General features: G+C 44.1%; 3 protein-coding genes across 4 annotated transcripts in view; 1 reads left to right on the top strand and 2 right to left on the bottom strand.

The window, feature by feature from the left end:
- The first annotated feature begins 816 nt into the window (after positions 1-816).
- LOC101166940 (T-cell ecto-ADP-ribosyltransferase 2) lies at positions 817-3890 on the top strand. Its single transcript, XM_004086005.4, has 3 exons — positions 817-2131; positions 2278-2355; positions 2870-3890. Exons 2-3 carry the CDS (start codon positions 2290-2292, stop codon positions 3746-3748), a joined length of 945 nt encoding a protein of 314 aa, XP_004086053.1. The 5' UTR covers positions 817-2131; positions 2278-2289; the 3' UTR covers positions 3749-3890.
- A 1216-nt stretch (positions 3891-5106) lies between these two features.
- Positions 5107-12042, bottom strand: xpa (XPA, DNA damage recognition and repair factor). The gene is made up of 5 exons (XM_004086006.4): positions 11616-12042; positions 7524-7629; positions 7267-7432; positions 6723-6840; positions 5107-6626 (listed from the first exon to the last, which is right to left on the bottom strand). The coding sequence occupies exons 1-5, from the start codon at positions 12037-12039 to the stop codon at positions 6472-6474; spliced, it is 969 nt and encodes a 322-aa protein (XP_004086054.2). The 5' UTR covers positions 12040-12042; the 3' UTR covers positions 5107-6471.
- Positions 12043-17071: 5029 nt separating this feature from the next.
- Positions 17072-24228, bottom strand: part of LOC101165788 (sodium/potassium/calcium exchanger 2-like) — a 34149-nt gene continuing 26992 nt past the window's right edge. For both annotated transcript variants that reach the window (XM_011494463.3, XM_004086000.4), the window contains exons 9-10: positions 17732-17898; positions 17072-17657 (exon numbers count right to left, since the gene is read on the bottom strand). In XM_011494463.3, coding sequence (XP_011492765.1) covers positions 17408-17657; positions 17732-17898 — 417 coding nt within the window. In that variant the 3' untranslated portion in view covers positions 17072-17407. The remainder of the gene's footprint in view (positions 17658-17731; positions 17899-24228) is intronic.

Consider the following 24228-nt stretch of genomic DNA (forward strand, 5'->3'; position numbering starts at 1 on the left):
GTTACCAAAAACAATCTGGGTTCTGTTGGACCTCTAAGGAATCAAACCAGCAGTTGAATAGTAGATTCCTCTCTTCACCCAAGACAAAGTCAGACATGACGGAGTCAACCTTTGACCAAACTCATGGAACCCTTTGTGCCTAAAACACAGTGGTCATTATGAACCAAGTGCCACAAAAATGAATAAACGGGTTCAGACCACTCCACCCAATCACACTCCCAGAAATGCCAGGTGTCTGGGTGAGAAAAAGCACCTTCAGGTACAACTAGAGGACTGGATACTTAGTGCTGTTCTGCATGTAAACTGAAATGGACCTGACCAAAAGGTGCCCTGTTCACTGAGATGAGCCTCAACACACGACTGCTGAGCTGGGGGGGGGGGGCAAACTGTGGAGCCGTGCCTCACTTTAGACCAGTGTTTTTCAACCTTTTTTGAGCCACGGCACACTTTAACCCTGACAAAAATCCCGCGGCACACCAGCATCCAAGAAAAAATTGATAATTGTGGCAGAAAAAGCAGGAAGTTGCGGCTGTTAAGAGATGAACCACCAGCTAAAGACGAGCTTTAGCTGGTATTTTTGTTAGAACTGAGCGACTTTATCAGCAGAATTAAGAATAAGGAAGTGAAGACTTTAACCACTTCTGATTGGTCAGACTGACATGTGATTAAGCCTTAAAGAATGATTGGCGGAGACAGTTAAAGGGGCGGGACTTTTCCTTACAGTTATAGCTGCAGCTAAATCGCGGTACTGTGATTCTTATCAAAATGTCTTTAATAGAATTAAATAAACACAAAGAAAAAGTAACTTAAGATCTTTTATATTCCTTACTACTCAGTGTTTTATCAGGGCCTGTTGGGATACACAGAGAGCTGATTTCTTGGAGATGGAAAATGTTTTTAGATCAGTGAATGAGGGCAATTTCCCACGGCACACTAGTGTGCCGCGGCACACTGGTTGAAAAACACTGCTTTAGACTGATGCAACCTTTCTCACGAGTTCTGGCTTCATCTCACTTGGTGAACTTCAGGTACTGATGGTTGACCTCTTCTGTGGCCATCAGGGAACTGTCAGCACTGGTCCCTTGTAGTCCTTCCTTTGGTTGGTGGGCCAATGGGAGTGTGATCCCAGACCAGGAGACCAGTGTCCTTGAGCAAGACACTGAACTCCTCATTGCTCCTGGTGGTTCTAGGTTGGTGTATGAATGGGACTGCACTTTGGGCCCTAGTGTTGGTAGAACAGTGTTGTTCCCTCGCTGTGTTGCACTTAACCTTTTGCAGACTGTTGTTCTGCGTCCTGATTGGCTGTGACCTTGTCAATCATCTGTGGCATGTCTCCTGTACAAAATGAGTTCAGTGGCCAAATCTGCATAAATCTTTGATCACAATCAGATCTTTTTCATTCTATAATCCTGGACTCATTTTTCTATGAAGGTTTGAATTTTGAGTTTAAAGGAGAGAAAGGTGTCAAAATGTTTGTCTGCGAAAAGAGTGGAAAGTTTTAGAATGTGACCCCCCCCCATGAGAAACGAGGGAACACCGGATATGCCATCTGCAAGATATCAAAACTGTTTGGAAATGTCTTAGTTTTTTTGAACACTCCGATTTTTAGCAGTTTAAAAGGAAGATATGTAAAATTTCCCCCTTCAAAATTAAACGGGTGAGGGTTTTCCCAAAAAGGCCTAAAGAGGTAACTTCCCCACTGAAGCAGATTCAGTCGTTTTCTCAGGAATCTTGAACAGAAAGCGTCTTCTTCTGATTCTGACTTTACCATCTGCCACAAATATACAAAGAACTGAAAGTAAAAAGCAAAGAGGACCAGCTACCATGAAGCTCTTCACATTGATGACTCCTCCATGCTTGTGGGCGGGGTCCTGAATCGCATCACTTTCTTTCTTTGGAAATTCAGAAATGGACAGAGATCAGCTTTTGGTGTTAAACTGAAAGTAAAATAGAAAGTAACGGAGATTCTGTAATTGCACCGCTGGTTTCTACATGTGAATTTGAGGAAGCCTTTGAAAGCACCATGAAGTGGAGCCGTTAGGCAACAGTTGTTGTGCCATGAGGCGTCCCTTTAAAAGACGCCGTGGTCAGACGCTGCGGACACTCACTGCATCTGTGGCGGCTTTAGTTGGTGAGTTGACTGAAACCTGTTTTCATCTCGTTCTCTTCACCCCCCCCCCCCCCCCCAAACCCAGTGGATGAAAGAAACGGAGCTTCAAGCGATTAGAAGAGAGATTCCTAAAGCAGAGTTTTCTTAAACTGTTTTTTCCTTCTTAGGCGTGATCAAACATGACTCGGTTCGTCTTTCTCCTCCTCTGTTTCTCTGCTGACATGAGGCTTCTGACGGCAAAAACAGTAAGATTCTCACTATGAAACATATTTAATCTGTTACTTTCTATTTTCTTTTGAGTTGAACATGTGAGTAGAATAAAAATTCTTCTTTTTACTTTGAAGTCACTCACAGGCACGGCTCCCTCTTACCTTTCTAGTTTCCTTTTGAAATACCCCCAAAGTCCCTACGTTCTTCGGACCAGCGTGTTCTGCTGGCTCCAGAACCAAATGGAAGTTCTGGGAGAACCGAGCATTTGCTGTGTTGGCTCCAAACTCTAGAGCAGGGGTCACCAGCCCTCTTCTGACCCTGCTTCATGCTGCTGAGCTGGACTGGATCAGACCAGTTTCTGGTTGACTGAACACACCTGATCCAGGTGAGCAGCGATTACTGAAGCAGGGCAGTGGCCCACAGGGACCAGGGTCAGTGACCCCTGGTCCAGAATAACCTGCCCCGGGCTAATAGAAAGGTGTGCCTCCACTGCCGAGCTGACCTTCTGTTATCTGTTTTCTGGACAATAAAGTTCTTGTTTTTTCTCAGAAAACTGAAGGAAACATCTTCTCCAAAGCTTCTTATGGCCCACAAATCAACCCTGGAAAGTCTTCTTCACAGGAAACAGTCAAGTCTGTCTTTGCCGCTCCAGAAGAACCCCATGGGGCGGAAAACGTCTCCTCCCAGTCGGTCCAACAGAAAGCCACAGATGCTTCCTGGAAGTTTTCTCCTCATCGGTGGCCCCTCCCTCTGAGCTTGTTCCCTAACTCCGTGGATGACATGTACTACGGCTGCTCCAACAAGATGCTCATCAAAGTCAAACGAGACTACCTCCCCAAAAGCACCAGGGAAGGTTTCCAGAGCACGCGAACCAAGCTGTGTGCTTCTGCAGCCATGCAGAGCCGGGACCCGTATGATCCGCTGTCCTGGGATCATTTCAGGGCTCTGTGCGCCTACACGGCGGGCGCCTACGACAGCCTGAACCGCGCCGTCCGTGAGGGAAAGGCTTCCTACAACAGCTCCTTTCAATTCCACGCCCTCCACTTCTTTCTGTCCGACGCCATCCGGCTGCTGAAACTGAACCAGAGGACGTGTTACACCGCGGTCAGAAGGAGCAGGAGGCTCTTCGTCGGGGAACCGGGACAAACCATCCGCTTTGGCTCCTTTGCTTCCAGCTCACTCAACAAAAAGTTGTTCAATTTTGGACGGACAACCTGCTTTGAGATCCGCACCTGCTTTGGTGCTTACCTGAAGTCCTACTCGGACTTTGGCGCAGACGAGGACGAAGTGCTGATTCCCCCGTATGAGATGTTCCGGATAACCTCGGTGGACGAGTCGGGGAGAAATCCTTTAGAGTGTGAGGTTCTCTACACGCTTGAGACTGCTGGGATCTACAGCACCCTCAACTGTCAGGCTGTGGACCTCTGAAAGACGGAGAACATGTGCCTCATGGGCTGCAGAACGTCGTTATACATGTCGGACAATTCCAAGGCTTGTTCTTTGTAAATGATGGATATTTTACTGCTCAAGTTTGAGCCTCAACTCAATAAAACCAACATTTTCATCTAAACTTTCTGGATGAGTTTTTATGAAGCGCCCACAGGTAAACCAAAATCCAACTTTATTTACTCAAATTGACCAAATGAATCAAATGAAATGAATATAGTGAGGATCCTACACGACAACTGAACTGAGTCCACCTAGTTGGGAAACACATTTTTTATTTTAACTTGTCCTGTCCAACAGCTGGGCAGGCAGATGAGAGCTGAGGGCCTCTTGGGTTGGACATATTTTACTTTAACAAGAGGGGTTATGAATCTTCAGACAAACCAAAGGTATGTCTGAATAAACCCCTTTTGGAATTGAGGCCAAACTTTATTAATTTCAATCATGTTTGAAAATCTTTGGTGTTGGACCGGACGGAAAAGGAAAGAGGGGAAGAAGAGAGAGGGATGTCAGGGGGGGGGGGGGGGGGGGGGGGGTGATAGTGAGAGGGGGGGGTAAGACCATGAAGCAGCATTAAGCAACAAGTTTCTGGATGGTTATAATCATTACAGTGAGGTTCAGATGTAATACATGTCTAAAAGGGGCGGGGCCTGTCCACACACACTCAATTATCAACACACCTGCTAGCCGCAAAAATGTCCACATGTCAACATGCACACAAAACAGATAGTGTTCACACACGCATACTTATGCCTTAAAACCAACTAATGTGAAATATTTCAGTCATTCAGTCATGCAAACTATTAGTGCAAAGGTGAGCTAACACCTGTGCTCAGGTGAGTGTTTATGTTCTTCTAAAATGGATGGTGGAATGTGAAAAGAAGGAGGAGGAGCGCCCAGCCACCCCCACACCAAGACCCCCACCGCAGCAGCAGCGGCAGCCGGAATTCCCCCAACACCTGCACGGCAGCAGATAGAGAACAACCGCCCCCCAGGGCCAGCAGAACCGCCACTGGGGCCTCCAGACCCAGTAGTTGGGACACACTTGGGTGTATGAAGTTTGTCTGTGCATTCACCCACTCCCCTGGGGGGGGCAGTGAGCTGAAGACACGGGAACCATTTGATGCCCCCCCCAATCCAACCCCTTAGCTGAGTGTCAAACAGGGAGGCTTTGGACCCACTTATAGACCCTTTAGTATGACCCGACCATGGATTTGAACCCACAACCTTCCAGCCTCGGGGCAGACACTCTACCATAGGGCCACTGAAGTAAAGAGGGCTGAATGTCACTCCAATCACTTAACTATTCTGATTCTGGATTCAGTACAAAGACATGGAAATTCTGTTTAAAAAGACATTTATTGCCACTGAAAATTCAGTCCAAATTTTGTTTTTAAAGTGAACTTTTGTTAAGAAAAGTTTTAGTCTTAGATACACACACATAAATATGTACACCATGTGAAGAGTCTGTAAAAACGGATACGTTTCACTCCAATTCAGTTTAAAAGGGGAAAAAGACGTTCTACATTCTTCCAGATGTAAAATGAGATTCTACTGTCCAACGATTCATCTCCGGATTCTGACGCCATGAAATAAAAGCATTTAAGAAGCACATTTCAGAACCATCTTTGATGAATATGTGACTTCTGACCTCAGTTATCAGAAATCCACAGGCCTGAGGAGCAGAATGAGGGGGAGCTGTGAAGACAGCCTCTGGAAGCAGACCTCCGTCTTCACCTTGAATCTCCTCAACAAAGCGCTGACTCTATTCCCGCTGATGTTCTTGCTTCCACATTTCATTTGACACATAACGGTTTCCCCACATTTCCCTCCTGAGCTCTATTCAGTCAGAGGACTCGGGAGAAAGTGAAAGCATTAAAATCCCCCAGGTTTGGGTCAAAAAAGCCCCCATGCACTGACGGGGGTAAAGCAGAAGGAAGTGATGTCAGGATTTCAAAAGCGAGTCACTGAAAGGGGAATCTCTCTGCAGACGAACTGAAAGTTAAATGTTTGTGCAAACAGAACATTTGAGAAATTCTTGAGTCAGAATTATAAAAAGAGTCCACACTCAGCAACGTTTGCTCTATGCTGTTAGGAAACGAAGCGTTGTCATCAGGATTGTGTGGAAATGTGTATTTTCTTTGTACACCGCTAATGAAGTCAGAATTTCGAAAACGTTTTGTAACCCTTGTGTTGTCCCAGACACTTTAATGTTGGGACTGGGTCATCTAGACCCACTAGACAGTGCTCTGAACCTGACAGAAAGATGGTTCTGAAGGCCACGGGCCTTCCAGCAGGATCCCGGTCTAAAACACAAACGACTAAGGACACCCAGAAACCTTGGACTGACAGGGTCTTGAAGGCAGTCTCAGTCTGACCCATTAGAACTGGTCTGAATCCAGATTGGGGAATGGAACTGAACCGGGTCTTCAAACCTGACATGGTGGACAATGTCTTCACAAGGAGTGGCTTCTAATGCATGTGGACCGCTGCAGCTGTGACTCTGATGACCAGGGTTCCTTTAATAGGTTGAGCAACAGAAACTAAAGTTGAATGTTTCATTTCATTTAATCATGAATGCTTCACTAAGCCAAAGGGCTCCAAAGAATGAACGTCCATCCCTGAATCAATTCACAATATTGTTCTCAGGTCTTTCTGTTCCCATCACCTGTGAGGTTCCTGCAGTGGGAACGCCGACTCTGAGGCTACATCTTCTCAAAAGTCACTTCATGTCCACAGCTGGTGCAGGTCTTTCTGTAAAGGTCGTCCTCAGGGTCCAGCACCTCCTCCGGGCCGTACTCATGCTGGTGGCCGCTGGTGTTCTTGGTCCACACGCTGCTCCTCACGGCCCTGCGCAGCTCTGACAAAACATGCAACATGACAGCATGGTTCTGGAGGTTCTGACAAGACAGAGGTGGTTCTGACATGGGGAAACCTTCTCTGGCAGGAAACTGACCTTTGACCTTCTTGTTGAAGCGTTTCTGTTTCTGCACCTCCCGGTTCTCCTCCCTGGCCTCCCTGGCTTCCTCCACTGCCTCCTCAGAACCCCAGACCTCCAGAGCCCTTTTCTCTGCCTGAAGGGAACATCGGCACAAACGTTCACGCTGTTCTACCAACACAAACGTGGAACGGGCTTCCTTCTAGAACGGGAACCAATGAGTGTCAAGCAGGAAGTTCCTGCTGCTGGGAACCAAGAGAGAAAAGGAAACCAATGTTTCCACTAACCTCCAGAAATCCCTGACTCTAAGGCCACGCCTACATTTATGTCAGCTTCCTCTCATTACTGCAGCTGGGTTCTTTAGCTGCACTCATCTTAAGTCCTCCTTCCACTAAAGAGTTGAACATTTACAACGAATACAGGTTTAGATCATTATAAGGATCCTCCTGCATTGGTCCGAGTGTCCCTAGAACCCTTCGGTCTCGATTCTTGGTCCAGCATGCAGCCTGGCCACTGCTGACCGCTCCACGTCAGCAGTCCGGACCGGTGCAGCGGTACACACCTGTAACTGCAGGTAGAGCTTCATATCGCCCCAGCGTGGGTTGTGAGGGTTCTTCTTCAGGATGAACCGGAGCGGCGGCTCTCTCTTGTCGAGGTCACAGTCCTTCAGGAGGTAACGCTGCTTAGCTTCAGTTCTGGAGATCAGCTTATGCTTTCCCTCCGTGTCTCTGCCAAAGATCCAGGTTTTAGTCAAACAGCAGCAGCAAACTACCAACTTTAACGTTAGTGTCAGGTGTGAGAGGGGGCGGAGTCAGGTACCTGCACTTGTCGCACACAGACAAGTCAAAGCTGTTGCTGAGGACCGAGTCCATGAAAGGCTTCTGACAGTCGTCACACAGCAGGTACTCGGGTTCAATCACGGGGGCTGGCAACAAACGCACACAACGGAGCGCCTGATCAGCAACACAAACATCCAACGACACCTGCATTAAGAAAACCACAGCGCCAGTGTCCATGATCAGAAATGAATGGGTGGTGCAGAGGCTTCAGATAATGAACACCTCATTGACTGTATAATGTAACTGGACGCTGGCGTGTGACGTCACCCAGAGAAAATGCCGTGCTTCCGGTCAATTCAGTCGCCATTTCACCGCGACGTCTCCGTCAGCATGTAGGGACCAGAAATCCTCGGTAAGCCGTGATTGGAATGTTCACATCTCTATGGCAACCAATCAGGAACAGAACGGCTCGTCTGACCAATAGAATGACAGCTGTGTATTTCTCTATAGACTATCAGATTTTGGCTTCTTGGAGCCGCTTCCTGTTTGGAACGTCGGGGGGGTTGATCAGTCCAGTTCTTCATTTCATTTATAAAGCACCTTCCACCACCAGCCAATGAGACCCAAAGTGCTGTACACATGGAGAACAAAACATAAAAGAATATAAAGTGTAAAACCACATTAAAACACTGTAGAGTTAAAAGATAGATTTAAAAAAGCATAAAACCAATTTAAACAGAGATTCAAAGCAGCATAACAGGGCTAGGCTGATGCTAAAGCGCTGAAGTGGAGGAACATTCTCTTTTAAAGCGAACACCTGAAGAGCCTGACCTCTCTAATTGTTGCTGGCAGCTGATTCCATGGTTCAGGAGTCAACACAGCAAACGCCCCAAACTTCGTTTGGTTCTGAGAACCATGAACACAAAGTGGTCGGTGGAACGTAAGGACGTTAGGGGGAATTTTGGAAAGCAGTCTGGAGAAAGAGGTGCCGTAGCTGCCAGGGACTTCAAAGTAAGGACCAGGATTTGAATAAAAAGCAGGAATTGCACCAGCAGTCAGTTCAAAGAGACAAGATTGGTGTTACGTGGTCAAACTTCTTTGCCCCACAAATAAATCTGGTTGCTGCATTTTGGACCAGCTGCAGTCTGGATAATGAAGCTTTGAGTAACTCAGCATATAAAAAGCTGCAATCATTCAGTGTGGACAACAGGAAGACACGGGCGACACTTTCAGGCTGTTGATATAAATGACTTCATCCGAGCCAGTCGTCACGTCTGAAAAGAGCAGGACCTGGAAACAGTATTTATTTGGAGGTGGAGCTTCAGAGCTGCATCAAGCTTCACACCCAGGTTTGTGACCACAGACTGTTCAAAAGGGGCAAGAGAGACGAGATCAAGACCATGATCTTTTCCACCACCAGGGGTAAACACAACAACCTCAGTTTTGCTTTTATTTAGGCCAAGAATGTTAGCAACACTCACCACCTAACTTCAGCAAGGCAGTCGATTATTGCGGTAATCGTGCAGTCGGGTCTCTCACATAGAGGGACGTAAATTGGAAGTTGTTGGCATGAAGGTGAAAGTTCACCTTATGCTTCTGAAACAGCATTTCCAGTGGCAGCAAGTAAATAGAAAATAACAATGCCCCCCCCCCCCACTACAGGGTGCAACACTTGGATGAGTGAGGACCCATTCTAACACAGAAGCACCTGTTTAGCACAGAAAGGTAGGCTGGATATTGGCCTATAGTTTGAACACAAAGCAGTATCAAGCCCCTGTCGTTACAGCAGCGGTCTCACTACTGCACATGTGTCAAACTCAAGGCCCGGGGGCCAAATGTGGCCCTCCATGTCATTTTATGTGGCCCGCGAGAGCATAAAAGAGTTTAATTTCTTAGAATAAAAAATACAAATTGGTGTGTATTTATTCATATTTAGGGGGAATCAGACTTGAAATATCGGATTGGCCAACTATACATTAGGACTTAAACACTGTCCATATTACCTAACTTGACAGAATCAAATTTAAAAGGATTTATGCTAAAGTAACAAGCAAACATATGTTTTCTACGCAACTGTAATTATCACTTTCAAAAGTTCTAGTAAATGAATAATGAATTATTTAACATTAAGGAGTAGTTACATTTATTTTTAATTACATTTAGTAACACGTATAAGTTATATTTGGCCCTTTGAGGACAGCCGCTGTGCTGATGTGGCCCACGGTGAAAAGGAGTTTGACCCCCCTGCACTACTGCCTGTTTAAAACTGAGTGGAACCTGAGCGGACCTAAGGCTTGTGTTCGTATACCTAAGACCGCTGGTCCTAAGACTGCAAAAACCTTCTGAAAAACCCGGCTGACAGAACATCACCAGCTGGCTTTAACCTTGATACCACTCTGACACCAGAGACACCAATGAAAAAGATTTTAGCCCAACTACTATTTGTTTTCTTGATGTTTTTAAAGCCTTCGACAGTCTAGATCGTCAATTCCTGCTTCAAACTCTAGATTTGTTCAGTTTTGGACCAAACTTTATAAATGAAACCAAAACACTCTATGGATAGCGTCATTTCGTTGCCACATGGGACCTCGCCGAGATTATCCATCAACAAAGGAGGGTTGTCCTATCTCCCCTTTACTCTTCATCGTTGCAGCTTAATTGTCATTAGTTTCAATGAAAAACTCAAACTTTGAGAAACTTCATGTTTTAGGCCAGCAAATAGCAATTAGTTTGCTGACGACACAGCTATTTTCATGAGGGACAGCAGTCAAATTCCTATGATTCTACATTCAATAGATTTATCTGATCTGAAACTCAAACTGAAACAATGTGAAGACTGCGCTCTAACAACACTTCATCACATTCCTGTTAAACATCTGGTATCCGCTTAACCAAAGACACCAAATTATTGGAGGATCTGTGTGCAAATTAAACCTAGATTGTAGGTTTAAACGAGATCTTTCTATTCAGGGTAGAGATTTTCTAGTGAAGATGGAATCCCTATCAAGATGGATCTACCCAGCACATTGTTTATCCATCCCCAAACCTGCCATTAAAGACATAAATCAAGCTAACTTTAAATTAATTTGGACATACAACACTGATGATGAGGAAGGAGGACTTAAAGCTGTTGATTAAAATCAACTGGCTGTTCTTAAAGAACCTAAAAGGTTCCTGGTTTCCCTCTAAAATATTCAGGGATGGAGGAGGAATTAACTTTCTGCTGAAATGTGACTTTGACCTGAACGAACTGCCAATCAAACTTTCTGGATCATTTCTAAGCAGTTTTATTCTGGACATCACTCTGGAACTGTGCTTCGTTGTCCTTGTTTTACAATAACTGACTGACCGTAAGGGGACACGGTCTGGAAACCTTTGTTCCACATTTCAGTTACCGGTTGGAAACAACATGAGGCTGTGATCAGAGTCTTCCTCAGACGTGGGTCCAATGGTCCCAGAATCCACCTTAAAGCTGCCGAGCTTCAGTCAAAACGTCCTCCTCTCCTATTGGACGGACAGCCGAATTACCAAAGTCCTTCAGACGGATTTCCAAACACCTCATCAGAAAAAACATTTCTAAAGACTTTTCTAGACAAGAGGGGATGAAATTAGTATTGAATTACATTTTCTATTTGACCAAAAGTAAAAGACTTTCATTTTTAAATAATCCAGGATCCATTTTTGAGACATTTGGTTTTGAAGAGAACGGCTGCATTTCTGCTTCAGTCTGAAGACCAAACCACCTTGAATACTTTTCATACAGAGTTCTGTCTCTATTTCAGTCACTGGATTATTATATGAAAAGGGAAAATGGTTTGATGACTCGGTTCTACTAAGACATGTAACTGAATGAGAAGCCTCACAAAAGTTAAGATGTTAGGAACTTTTTCTTTTTCCTTAATAAAAAAGTCAGTTTCCTTTGAAGTTTGTAACGACGCAGAGAGTTAAGGTTTGAGTTTCAGCTCCACAAACTCATGTCCGTCCGATTCTACTTTCACTCACAAACACGACCAGCTGCTGGGATTCCACTCCGGATGTGGAAACTGCAGTCTGATACACTAACAGACTGTTTCCGGTAGGTTTACAGATGCATGTTTATGTCACCAGAACCAGAACCACAACCCCCCCTCACCTGGTTCCTGCACCACCGTCCTGGACTTCCCCTCCCCTCCCCCTCCTCCCTCCTCCTCCTCATCGATGAAGAAGCCCGCCCCGGAGTCGATGGTTCTGGACACTTTGGCGGACGTCCCGCCTTCTACAGCGGCCGAGGGGCGACTCGCCAGGCGGGCTTGCCGGAGCATCAACGCCCGCTGTCGGTTCCGTTCGATTTTAGCCCGCATCGCGGCAGAAAGCTCGGGTTCGGGGTTCGGTTCTGGACCGAGTGCGCAGCCATCAGGTCCTTGTGACTCGGGCGGGTCCATAGCCGGGATAAAGTGGACAGAAAGTGTCTGTTTACTAAATGAGACTTCAGAGCTTCCGGCACCGAACTTTCTTCCTCTCCGAACCCCGCGTGGGTTTGACTGCTGCCACCTGCTGGTGCGGAGGAGGAACAACATGCGGTGAAAATGCACTGGTTGGTGCTTCAACCAATGATGGAGACTAAAATGAATCTTTTACCATTTCTAATTAATAGTAGTCTAATTTGTTTGAGATCTTGCCTTTTGTTGAATCAACAAAAGTAAAATTACTGATGTCAATGTTAAACTGAACGTAGTCTGATCCAAACAAACAGAAGAAACTGGATCTGAAAAGACAGAACTGCATTTGAACGGACGTGTCTCAGCTTTCCAAAGCAAATTCTAAGAAACAAACAAGACTGAAAATGTTTGTCAGCCTTTAAGACTAGTGGTTCTCAGATTAGGTGTATGGGTGGGGGGTCCTAATCTCATCTTCAAAAAAATGAACAAAAGTACTTAGTTGTGTTGTTTAGTTGTTGCATTTTTTCTGAAAAGTGGTAAATGCTTCTGTAGCGCTTTTTTACCGTCCTCGAAGCCCCAAAACCCTTTACAGTCACAGTCCCGTTCACATGCTGGTGGCACCAGCATGGTGGGGTTCAGTGTTTTGCCCACGGAGTCTTCAACATACAGGCAGGAATCGAACCTGCAACATTTCAATCAGAGGTGGACCGGCCTATCGCTGCACCGCGGCAGCCGGGATACAAACGACTCAAACATATCTATAATTTTACGGTGGAGTGATGGTTAGGTGAGTGGTCGGTCCTTCTCCATGTCTGTCGGCCATCTTGCTTTTCCTTTCTCCTTGTTCCTACTGCAATGACCTGCCAACTGTATGGTTTTTAGATGTGATGATACAGTAGTTTCCACAAGAGTGGATTATGTGCATCAGTGCCCAAAATTGCAGGCACATACAGAAATGAAACCCTATATGCCTACAACACATGCAGTGTTTCACTGCTGTCCCCTGTAGTGACCTCTATGCATGAAAGGGTTAATCAATACTTTGATGTGGGCTTTTAGTGTCGAGGATGAGAAACTTCCTTCTCCGTTTCAAACTTTTTTTTACTACGTTTTTTAAAGTAGAGAAGTTGTACATTTTAAAGGAGAACAATATATTAAAGCCCCACGCAGATTAAAAAAAAACTGTTTTTGGTGTTTTTAACATGTTTTCGCGGCATTTTTCTCATAATGGAGGACATGTAGAAAGAAAATTAAGATTAAATCTGCATTTCTGAATATGTCTTCATTCATCGTTATGCCGTTGTGAATCAGGATGAGGCCAAGAAATGCTGTTTGAAAAAGATCGTATTCGTGACGTAGAAAAGCCGTCAGAAACCCTGAGAGCTCTCTGCCTAACCAAACCCTGCTTCAGCAACAGGGAGGGGAAGGGGAGCGGGGTCGCTCTGCACCACAACTCAAAGGGGAATTTCTGATGAACTCCTGCCGCTCTGCAGAAACTATGTCCTAGAAAACAACAGTTTATCATAATGAAAAGACCTCTAGGAACACTTTGAAAACAGATCAGAAGTGGGACTTTCAGGGGAACAACTGAAGAAAAGATTGACAACTACTGCTCAAACCTGTCATTTCACAAACTGTAAAAGAAAGCGGAACTGGTTGTGCATGTCATCACGACATTTGACGGCCTTACATGACCATATGCAGGTAGGGAGCACACTATGGCACACACTTCTGGCTGCCCTCAGGAGTCCGGCTAATCTCTGCCACATCATGCTGATGGTGGCAGCGGGCCAAGCACCGTATAACCCCGTAAGGAGCTTGTGTCAAAGAACAGCTCTCTGCATATAGATGAGACTGCAAGTCTGACGGGCTCACATATTAGGAAGGTTTGCTGGTTGTATGAAGATGCCTGGATGTCCTGCACTCAAAAGGTGGAGCAGCGCAGGTTTCCTCATGACGCTGCAATGAACTGGTAGCTATGATTGTGTAACCAAATGACAAAGATTAGCTTTGGATAGCACTTCTCATTTGTAATATTTATCTAAACACATTTCTGTATGTTACAACTTGTTCACTTATCTAATAAACTATTGTCTTCAAATATAGCTTAAACTGTTTTTTTTGTGAATAAATTAAACCACCCTACCTTGATTAAATGCTCATCAATATAACGTCAATTTGTGCACTTATTATTCAGGGTGTTGGCTTTGAGACCATGGACTCCATCAGAGAACTGGACAGAGCAAGCGTGACCCCCCCCCCAGAAAATGCTTCACTTCCAACAAAATCAAGTCAGTTCAGTCGCCATTTCTTCCACGATACGGACGCCGCCATGATGGAGCCAAAATTTGTCAGTAAGGACTGATTGGTCTGAATAGGTTTGAGTTTCTACGGCAACCACTCTCACCAATCAGGAGTTTAGCTTGTTGGAAGGCCACAGTCCTGCTATACGAAATCTGTCAGACGTTTGAACGATGGACGTTGGGGCCAGCATGCTCCTCCTACTTTTATTGAGACTTCTGATTGGTCAGTTTAAAACTTTAATAACTGAACTACAGAAAAAAAAATAGTAAAAAAGAGGATTATCAATATGTTAATTAAAGGTATCAGAGTAAGAATGGTTCTGGTTAGAATGACTGCATAACAGCTGTTTTTTTCACTATTGAAGTCTATGGGAGAAATCTCCTTTTGCTTGTTGGTTCCTTTGGTAAAAAGCCGTTCATGACCCACAGCAGAAAAAAGATGCTGGAGAGGAGAACGTGGTCACCGGATCCTCTAAATACACAACCGTTTATTTCCTAATGAAACCCCATTTAGGGAATTTGGCGTGTTTAGAAGGATGAATGGATGGACTCACTACTGCAGTCGAATCTTTGTGCATTTAGCACTCTTTTAATCTGTGCTTACATTTGTTTTTGCAGCTTAAAACAGTCATTCATGCCAAAGTTTTTCAGACATTTTCTTGCTGGACTGAGCCTGATGAATCCAGAAGTTCTGAGTCATTTTTGTCCAGTCACTACAGTCCATGAGAAACAACTACAGTGTCCTTCCCTGACATTCTTCTGAACCTGTTCAGTTCCATTTAAGTTATAGAACTTTTGCCTGTAAAATAGCAGACAAAACAAAAAACAGACCCTTCTTTCAACATCTCACTTTAACTCCACAGGAGCCAGCTTCAGTCCATCCACAGAGCTGGGCCTCTTTTGTTGAGCCGGCAGATGCTCTTCCTGCTGCCGCTGCACACAGCAGCGCAGAGGAGAGCACTCTCCACCCCCCACTGATAAAACACTTGCAGCAGTTTTGTGCAGATGAGCACATTTACATGAGTTTCTTTCTTTGCACCATAGAAAGCTGTTTCATTTCTGTCCTGTAATAATCCCACAGGTGGAAAGACCATCCCAAATTCTATAGAATGAAGGTTTCTTTATGTTCAACCATCTTCAAACCAACTAGGATTATCGGTAGGTGAAACATTGCTTCAATTTTCATTTCTTTCATTCTTTTGTGATTGAATTTCTGGGATTAAACAGTAAATTCAGTCAAAAGAAATTCTCCTAAAAATCAGTTAATTTGTTTTTTTTCTGTTAATTTATTTGACCATCATGATTTACACAGAGGAATATTATATAGGTTTTACAGTATAGTACAGGATTCAAGTAGTAAATGAATAGTATTCCATACATAGCATACATGGGAAGTACAACAACTTAGTAACTTTCGTCATATTATTGAAACTGTTTTTTAACAGTTTTAAAAAACATTTGTTCCTTCAAAAATGATTCTGACAAGAAAACAGGAAAAAAGTTCAAGATGATACTGCATAGAGCGACTAAACCCGATGGAGAGGTCGACAAAAGTGCTGAGAATAAAAGAGATGATCTACAAGTATTTATAAAGTTCTCCATTTACAATTTACACTCTTCTGTATAGAAACAAATACACCAGAAACCAGTTAAAAGAGAGCCAGCCGTTCCTGTGGAAAACACATGTGACATTTATTCAGACATCAAATAGGAAAGCATAAAAAAGGTTTTGTGTTGAACACAGCACAGGAGCTGAATGGACCTTTCCTGCTGTTTGAAATGGATCAATCAGAACCAGAACCAGGCTTCCAAACAAAGTTGGATCTTTTAGAACAGAGCACGTTCTTTTCCCTTCAGCTCTCTGAGTACAAGACTCCTTAAATCTCAATTTATCAACATATCTCTGTATGTTTTGGAAATCTGTAGTCAAAATAACATTTTAGTGGATAGACGAAGGGTTCTGAGGCTGCTCTGGGGTCCAAACTGAAAGAGCTGAGTCAGCATGTGTTCCCAGACGCTGATCATAGGAAAACACTCATCCGAGTGGATCTGGAGCCTTCACATTCCCAGGAAAATCAAGAGGACACGAACACAGAAACTCACTAATGCTGATATCAAATAGTGTTGTTGAAGAAATAGAAGTACACACACGACAACGTTTCATCTTCTGCCTCAATCCCACCTCTGAACGTGGTGCTCGGAAAGCCATCCGTGTTCACATGCTCATCCGTGAATGGAAAACCGGACAGACGTGCACACGTATGCACGGAAACCTGCCAGCTGTAAATATTCAGTCTTTAATGCACTCTGTCATCATCATCATCATCATCATCATCATCATCATCGCTGTTCCTGCTGAAGACAAACTCAGGCATGAGGCTGTAACCCTTGTGCTATCTTAGGCACTTTAACGTTGGAAGGTGGGTCATCTAGACCCACTAGACAGTGCTCTGAACCTTTTTTCTTCAATGATTTGTGATCTTCACTGGTGTCCATGGATTACATGAAATCTTTCCACCTTTATCCACCTTTGTCATGGTAGGGAGAACACCTCAATGGAAGGGGGGGTCATCTAAGATAGAATAAGGGTTAAAGCACATTCAGCAGTTTCATGATCATGAACGCCTCACATCTGCTGGTGTAGACGTTGCATTCATGTGTTGCATCATCGTCCAGACATCATCGTTCCCTTCAGCTCCTCGGGGGGTTTGCCTGAGCAGCAGGAAAACAAACCCATCTGAGCCAACGTCGGTTTTCCATGCATGTCTGTCCGTCCTGCAGTGTTTCCTCAGCGTGGTCACATGGTACAAAGTCAGCTGGTACATTGAAAATGTCTGTTTGCCATCTCTATATATTTATGTTGCACCTGCTTGATATTCCATTGGTGAAGACATGTGAAGGGGTGCGCCGTGGTGTAGTGGTTAGCAGTATCCCTGGCTCAAATCTCAGCTGGGTCCGTTCTGCGTGGTCTCCTTACACATGCATGGATTCTCTCCAGCTTCAGTCAGAACATGCTTCAAAGGTCCAGGTTGTGATTGTACCTGAAAACTGGTTCTTGATTGACCGAACTGCTTAAAAAAGGTTTGAGAACTACAGCTGCTTCAGCAGCCTCAGTGTGTGTCTGTGTGTGCATACAGAGTAGTGTGGGTCGTCTCCATGTGGGATGTTGTGTTGAAGAACATGTTTTTGCTCCTTTACGAGTCTCAGATGGTGACGGGACACATGATGATCTTGTCCTCCAGCATGACACTGATGACCAGGAAGACAAAGTAGAGCACGAACATGAAGAAGCCCAGAAATTTACTCATTTTCCACTTGCAAGCTGCAATGGACAGGATGACAAAGAGCAGCATGAGGAAGAGGAGGACTATGGCACAGAAGAGGCCATTGCTGCTCACTTCCACAGCCTTAAAGTCATTGATGATGTTGAAGAGGAGCCACGGGAACGGCAGGCTGCAGAGAGGACAACCAATAACAAGGTTAGACTGCGCTCACATGGAGAAGCTTCGTGTCTGCTGTGCACTGACCCGACAGTGATGTCAAATATGTTGGAGCCCACGGAGCTGGACACGGCCATGTCTCCGAGGCCTTTCCGAGCAACGATCACGCTGGTGATGAGGTCAGGGATCGACGTCCCAGCCGCCAGGATGGTCAGACCCATGATTTCCTCTGTGATCCAAAACGTTTCTCCGACCTGCAGTGAAGCCGCGGATCCACAAACATTACGACTCAGAATGACACAGAGAGCTCAAACTGCAATCAAATGATGTTAAGCAACAATTTCTGGATCCGTCATCTTCATCATCATCATCTATAAAACACTTTAAAATAATATAAATGGAAAAAAAAATCCTGCACTTTAAAGCTAAACACAATAAAAACTGTTGAAAATAAATGTAATAAATACACTGAACAAAAATATAAACGCGACACTTATTGCTCCCATTTTTTATGGTATGAACTCAAAGATGTGAAACATTTTCCACATACACAAAATAACCAGTTCTCTGAAATATTGTCCACAAATCTGTCTAAATCTGTGATAGTGAGCACTTCTCCTTTGCCAAGACAATCCATCCCACCTCACAGGTGTGCACAGGTGTGCCTTAGACTGGCCACAAGAAAAGGCCACTCTGAAATCTTCAGTTTTGTTTTATTTAGGGGGTCAGGGGACTCAGACAACCAGTCAGTATCTGGTGTGACCACCATTTGCCTCATGAAGTGCGACACATCTCCTTCGCAGTCAGTCCCCTGACCCCTTCAATAAAACAAAACTGAAGATTTCAGAGTGGCCTTTTCTTGTGGCCAGTCTAAGGCAAAGGAAAAGTGCTCACTATCCCAGATTTAGACAGATTTGTGGACAATATTTCAGAGAACTGGTTATTTTGTGTATGTGGAAAATGTTTCACAACTTTGGGTTCATGCCTACGGAGCCCTTGTCCTGATATTACGATATTAAAATATATCTTGTTCCCACAGATTAATATCTTGTTCCCTCAGATTAATATCTCGTTCGTACGAAATATTATTCCGTTCCCACAAGATACTATCCCTTTCCCTCGAAATGATTAACTCGTGCGAATGCAATAATTATTGCGTTCGAACGCAATAATTAATCCGTTCGAATGCAATAATTATTCACGTCATAAGTCATTCACGCGGATATGCTCTCTGTACGCCGGCAAAAGCCGCTTTCAGCGGTAACTTCCGTGTCTCTGTGACCCACAATTTTTCAAAAAAGGAACATGAAAAACAAAAATGATCACTTTACGGCGTACAGAGCCAATCACCGTGTCCCTGTAACCAAGGTGTAACAACAAGACCAAAGATTGGCTGCAGAGCATGCTGGGAAACGTGAGGTACCGCTATTGTTGTTATGCTACAAGCTAAAGGTAAGTGCTTTAGGCGAAGCAGCCAGCTTAAAATGATATTTTTCAGATTTTCATCGAGACAATAACAGATCGACCATTCTTGCTTTTATTTTTACCCCTATTGAATGCTCACAGAGACACGGAAGTAGCGACAGGAAGCGGCTTTTGCAGCAAGATGACGGAGGGCGTACCAGATGTGAACGTGAATACGATGGATGCTTCTGTGCTTTTTAAAATAAATAAATCTGTTCTCTAAACACCCTCCGTGTCTTCAATGCAATGTAATGAGACACACACAGACAGAAATGTGAAGGTATCTGCTGTAAATCTATGACGTAAATTAATAACAGGATATGATCGGCTAGTCAGTTAGCATGTAGCCTAATAGCCTTCGAATGTAAACTGACTGACTGCTAAAGTTAATAAAAGACAAGTCCTAAATGTTATTATTCCTATTCGACCCTAAACTACAATATCAGCTGTCTGTCTGTCAACCGACCAGCCAGTTGCCCAAACGCCTGCATACATCAAAGAGCTCTGCGGCGGCGCTAGTAGTAGTAGCCTAGCAGGAGCTATCGTATGAGAAAGCAGCCTAGTTATCATAAATCTTTTGATATTTTTCTTATATTCATTGAGACGGTAATAAAGTGATCATTTTTGTTTTTCATGTTCCTTTTTTTTTAACGAATGTGGGTCACAGAGACACGGAAGTTACCGCTGAAAGCGGCTTAGTTTTGCCGGCGTACAGAGAGCATATCCGCGTGAATGACTTATGACGTGAATAATTATTGCGTTCGAACGGATTAATTATTGCGTTCGAACGACATAATTATTGCGTTCGCACGAGTTAATCATTTCGAGGGAACGGAATAGTATCTTGTGGGAACAGAATAGTATTTCGTACGAACGAGATATTAATCTGAGGGAACAAGATATTAATCTGTGGGAACAAGATATACTCTAATATCTTAATGTCAGGACAAGAGCTCCGTACATACTCAACTCAACTCAACTTTATTTATAAAGCACTTTAAACAGAACAAGGTTCACCAAAGTGCTGAACAACACAAAAATAAATAAAAGCACATGAAAATATAAAGCATAAAACACATAAAATAGGTCCGGATTCCAACTCAGTTAAAAGCCAAAGTGAAAAAATATGTTTTAAGAGCAGATTTAAAAATACTGAGTGAGTCTATCTGTCTGAGGTACAGGGGCAATTCCTTCCAGATTTTTGGTCCGAAGACCGAGAAGGCTCGATCACCTCTCCGTTTTCTCCTGGTCTTCGAGACGACCAGCTGTGTCTGATTGGTTGACCTAAGGGAGCGGGGGGGAGTGTACACCTGAATCAGGTCAGACAGATATTTTGGAGCGAGTCCATGGAGACATTTAAAAACAAATAGGAGAATTTTAAAATCAATGCGTAAGCGAACTGGGAGCCAATGAAGAGATGCTAAAATGGGAGTGATATGTTCTTGTTTCCATGTACCAGTTAGAAGACGGGCAGCTGCATTTTGGACTAACTGCAAACGAGCAAGTCATTTCTGGGAAAGCCCAACATAGAGAGCATTACAGTAGTCCAAACGTGTTGAAATAAAAGCATGGATTAAAATCTCAAAGTCATGGCGAGAGAGGAGAGGTTTAACCTTGGCCAGTTGTCTCAGGTGAAAAAAACTGGATTTCACCACTGAGTTTATATGAGCATTAAAAGTTAAATTGCTATCCAGTTTCACACCTAGACTTGTTGCTGTCTGTTTCAGGTGATCATTTAAAACGCCTAAGTCGACATGTGCCTTAGAGACGTCACTTGGACCAAATAGCAGAACCTCTGTTTTTTCCTGGTTTAAGTGCAAGAAGTCACATGACATCCATGTCTTAATGTTACCAAGACATTCTAATAACTGGTGAGCAGAATATGCTTCTTCCTGTTTTAACAGTATGTAAATCTGACTGTCATCAGCATAGAGGTGGAATGAAATCCCGTGTTTGCGGAGAATAGACCCAAGTGGAAGCAGGTACATTGAAAAAAGAAGAGGCCCCAGAACAGAGCCCTGATACACCACATGTGAAAGTTGCTCTACGGGATTCTGTACGTCCAAGACGGACACAGAAGCTCCTCTCATTTAAGTACGATCTGAGCCATTCTAAAGCACTACCTCGAAGACCCACCCAGCTTTCCAGGCGAGACAAAGGGATTTGGTGGTCAACTGTGTCGAATGCAGCTGCCAGATCGAGCAGAACCAAAACAACATGGTGACCGGCATCCGATGCTAGAAAAATGTCATTTGAAACCCTCAATAGCGCAGACTCGGTACTGTGACAGGGTTTAAATCCTGACTGAAACACCTCAAGAATGCTGTTCTCCTCTAAAAACGTTGTTAACTGGCAGTACAGAATTTTCTACAAAACCTTTGAAAGGAAGGGGAGCTTAGAAATTGGTCTAAAGTTTGACAAAATGGAGGAGTCCAGGCCAGGCGTTTTTTTTAATAAGTGGTGTTACTACTGCATGTTTGAAGCACGAGGGCACACTCCCGTGAATTAAACTGCTGTTAATTAAACTGAGAACATAAGGAGCCAGAGTGGGAAACACTTCTTTAAAAAGACGAGGTGGAACTGGATCATTGGGAGATCCTGATGGCTTCATCTGACTAATTAATTTTTCCAAGTAAGACAGACTGACAGGCTCAAACCGGTGGAGAACAGTAGAACATGAGGTGGAGATGGAGTGACTGAAAGAGGGGGGGCTAATGAGGGTCCTAATGTTCTTGATTTTATCAATAAAAAGGTCTCAAACATCTCACAAACCTTAGTTGAGTTCTCAAGAGAGACCGGTTGTGGAACATTTAAAACAGAGTAAATGGTTTTAAATAAAACCCGAGGATTGTGCTGGTTGCTTGCAATGATGTCTGAAAAATGTTTAGTTTTAGCAGCCTTCATGGTCTTTTGATAAGATCGCCAGCTGCCTCTCAACAACTGGAAGGAAACTTGCAGCCGGTCTTTCTTCCACTTCCGCTCGGCTCTCCTGACGGCACGAGTGGTCTCATCTAACCAGGGCTCAGACCTCAACCTGGAGAGCCTTGTTTTTAGCGGAGCTACATTGTCTAAAACAGTTTGAATACAAGCAGGATGACATGTTCTCAACATCTGAATTGCAGCTCTGATATTGTGGTAAAATGATGGTAGAGTTAAAAGCTGCAGAGAACTGAGCGGCCGAATGGGAGTTAATAGTGCGACTGCATAAAACAGGGGCTGGAGGTTTAACTGTGTGACATGGCAGCTGCACATTAAACAAAACAGGCATGTGGTCAGAAAACAAAGCATCGCAGATTTCAAGGTCAAAAGTTGTTAAGCCATGGGTTAAAATTAAGTCAAGTGTGTGACCATGTTCTTGCGTAGGGGCAGACACAAGTTGAACAAGATTAAAAGAGTTGATAAGATTCAAAAAGTCTCTGGCCAGTGATTTATCAGGACAGCAGACATGAATATTAAAATCCCCAACTATCAAAATTCTGTCATATTTTGGCATTATTCCAGCCAAGAACACAACGAAATCATCAATGAAGTCCTTGTTGTATTTTGGCGGCCTGTATATAACAGCACAAAACATTGAGAGAGCAGGGTCTAGTTTAAAGACGCTTGCCTCAAAACTAGAGTAGGTCTTTGTTAAAATCACCTGTTTACAGTTGTAGCTGGTCCTGTAGACTGTGGCCACACCCCCTCCTCGACCAGACGATCTAGGAGCGCTAAAATATGAGCAATCCGGTGGTAAAAGTTCAGTGAAAGCGCTACTGTCGTCTCCAGAGATCCAAGTTTCAGTTACATAAAGGAAATCCAGTCGATGGGTGACGAAGAAATCCTTTAGGATGAAGGTTTTGTTGGCTAGCGATCTAGCGTTCACGAGCGCCATCCTAGCCGGGATTGGAGTGCCCTTCATTGGCAGAGCGCGAGGAAGCTGCCGCAGGTTGTGGAGGCCTCTCCCCCGCTTGCGGAGGTACGGCAAGGTGGGTCGACGGCCCCGCAGCTCCACGTCCACGCCAACCAGAGAGACCAAACAGGGAGCGACCGGGTCCGTACAACGTACAGCTTTCAGTTTCACCAGTAAACCGCTACGCTTTCCTCGCCGCCTGCGCCGCCATCGCGGAAGCGGAGCACGATACAGGTGAGCTGGTATGCTTGAGAAAAGCGGGGGACAGCGCGATTCTTGCCCGGGGAGTTTAAGTTGAAGCGGATTTTGAAACGGGTTTCTGAAGGGGGGACGTAAATTCAGAAGAGTTTGGCGATCGTAGATCAGCAACGAGTTGACATTCGTCACTAACGTCAGTAAACAAAGCGCAAATACAAACAACACTCGTAGTGACAGAAGGCTAGCCAAGCACACCGGCGCCATCTTGCACATTACATCATCCCATAAAAAATGGGAGCAATAACAAAAGTGTTGCGTTTATATTTTTGTTCAGTGTAAGTGAATCAATGTTCAGATCACAATGACAACCAAAACAACCAAACAAATAAAAAACAACATTACATTTTAGAAACGGAAACAAAAAGAAATGAAATAAAAGTGTTTCAGAAAATAAAAGAAACACAAAAACAAACAGCAAAGGAACTATGGCCATCACTGATTGGATGATGATGTTTGGTCTTTGAGTGTTTTAAAAGCCTCTTCAGTGTCTGAATACTGATCAACGTTATGATGAGTACACAGCAGATCCAGCATCGCTTTGGCCAAATAACCTTTGGTTGGAATGATGGACTGAATGGCATCTGTCTTTTGTCATCAAGGCATTGTGGGCGTGGCTTCTTTAACCTTGATGTAATCAGTGATTTCCGGTAGTTCTGACCTTTTCCAGTTTCTTATTGTGTTTTTTGGAATAGTGTTTTGGTTTCAGGTCTATCTAAAATGTGTTGTTGCTATTTTATCACTTGTTTGTTCAGTTATTGTTGTGATCTTTGGTATTTTTCTGCGTCGAGTGATTTGCCCTTCAGGGCCACCGTATGAATGTGTTAAAACCCTGAATCCAGAGAGAGTTTACCAGGATAGACATAATATCATTGAAAGCGTACTTTTTTTGATCATACCCACAATGCTTAGCTTTACTTCTAAAGATGTGTTTCATTAACTGGACAGAGAAGCAGCAGAAGCTCTCTGGTGA

Source organism: Oryzias latipes, chromosome 1 (assembly GCF_002234675.1).
Source record: "Oryzias latipes chromosome 1, ASM223467v1".
Taxonomy (NCBI): Eukaryota; Metazoa; Chordata; class Actinopteri; order Beloniformes; family Adrianichthyidae; genus Oryzias; species Oryzias latipes.

Coding starts and splice junctions, on each gene's coding strand:
- xpa (XM_004086006.4), bottom strand. CDS start 12,039: ATGTTGTTCCTCCTCCGCACCAGCAGGTGGCAGCAGTCAAACCCACGC. Junction 7,433..7,523: donor TCTGTGTGCGACAAGTGCAG/GTACCTGACTCC, acceptor GATCTTTGGCAG/AGACACGGAGGGAAAGCATA. Junction 6,627..6,722: donor CTTCAACAAGAAGGTCAAAG/GTCAGTTTCCTG, acceptor ATGTTTTGTCAG/AGCTGCGCAGGGCCGTGAGG.
- LOC101166940 (XM_004086005.4), top strand. CDS start 2,290: ATGACTCGGTTCGTCTTTCTCCTCCTCTGTTTCTCTGCTGACATGAGG. Junction 2,356..2,869: donor GGCTTCTGACGGCAAAAACA/GTAAGATTCTCA, acceptor GTTTTTTCTCAG/AAAACTGAAGGAAACATCTT.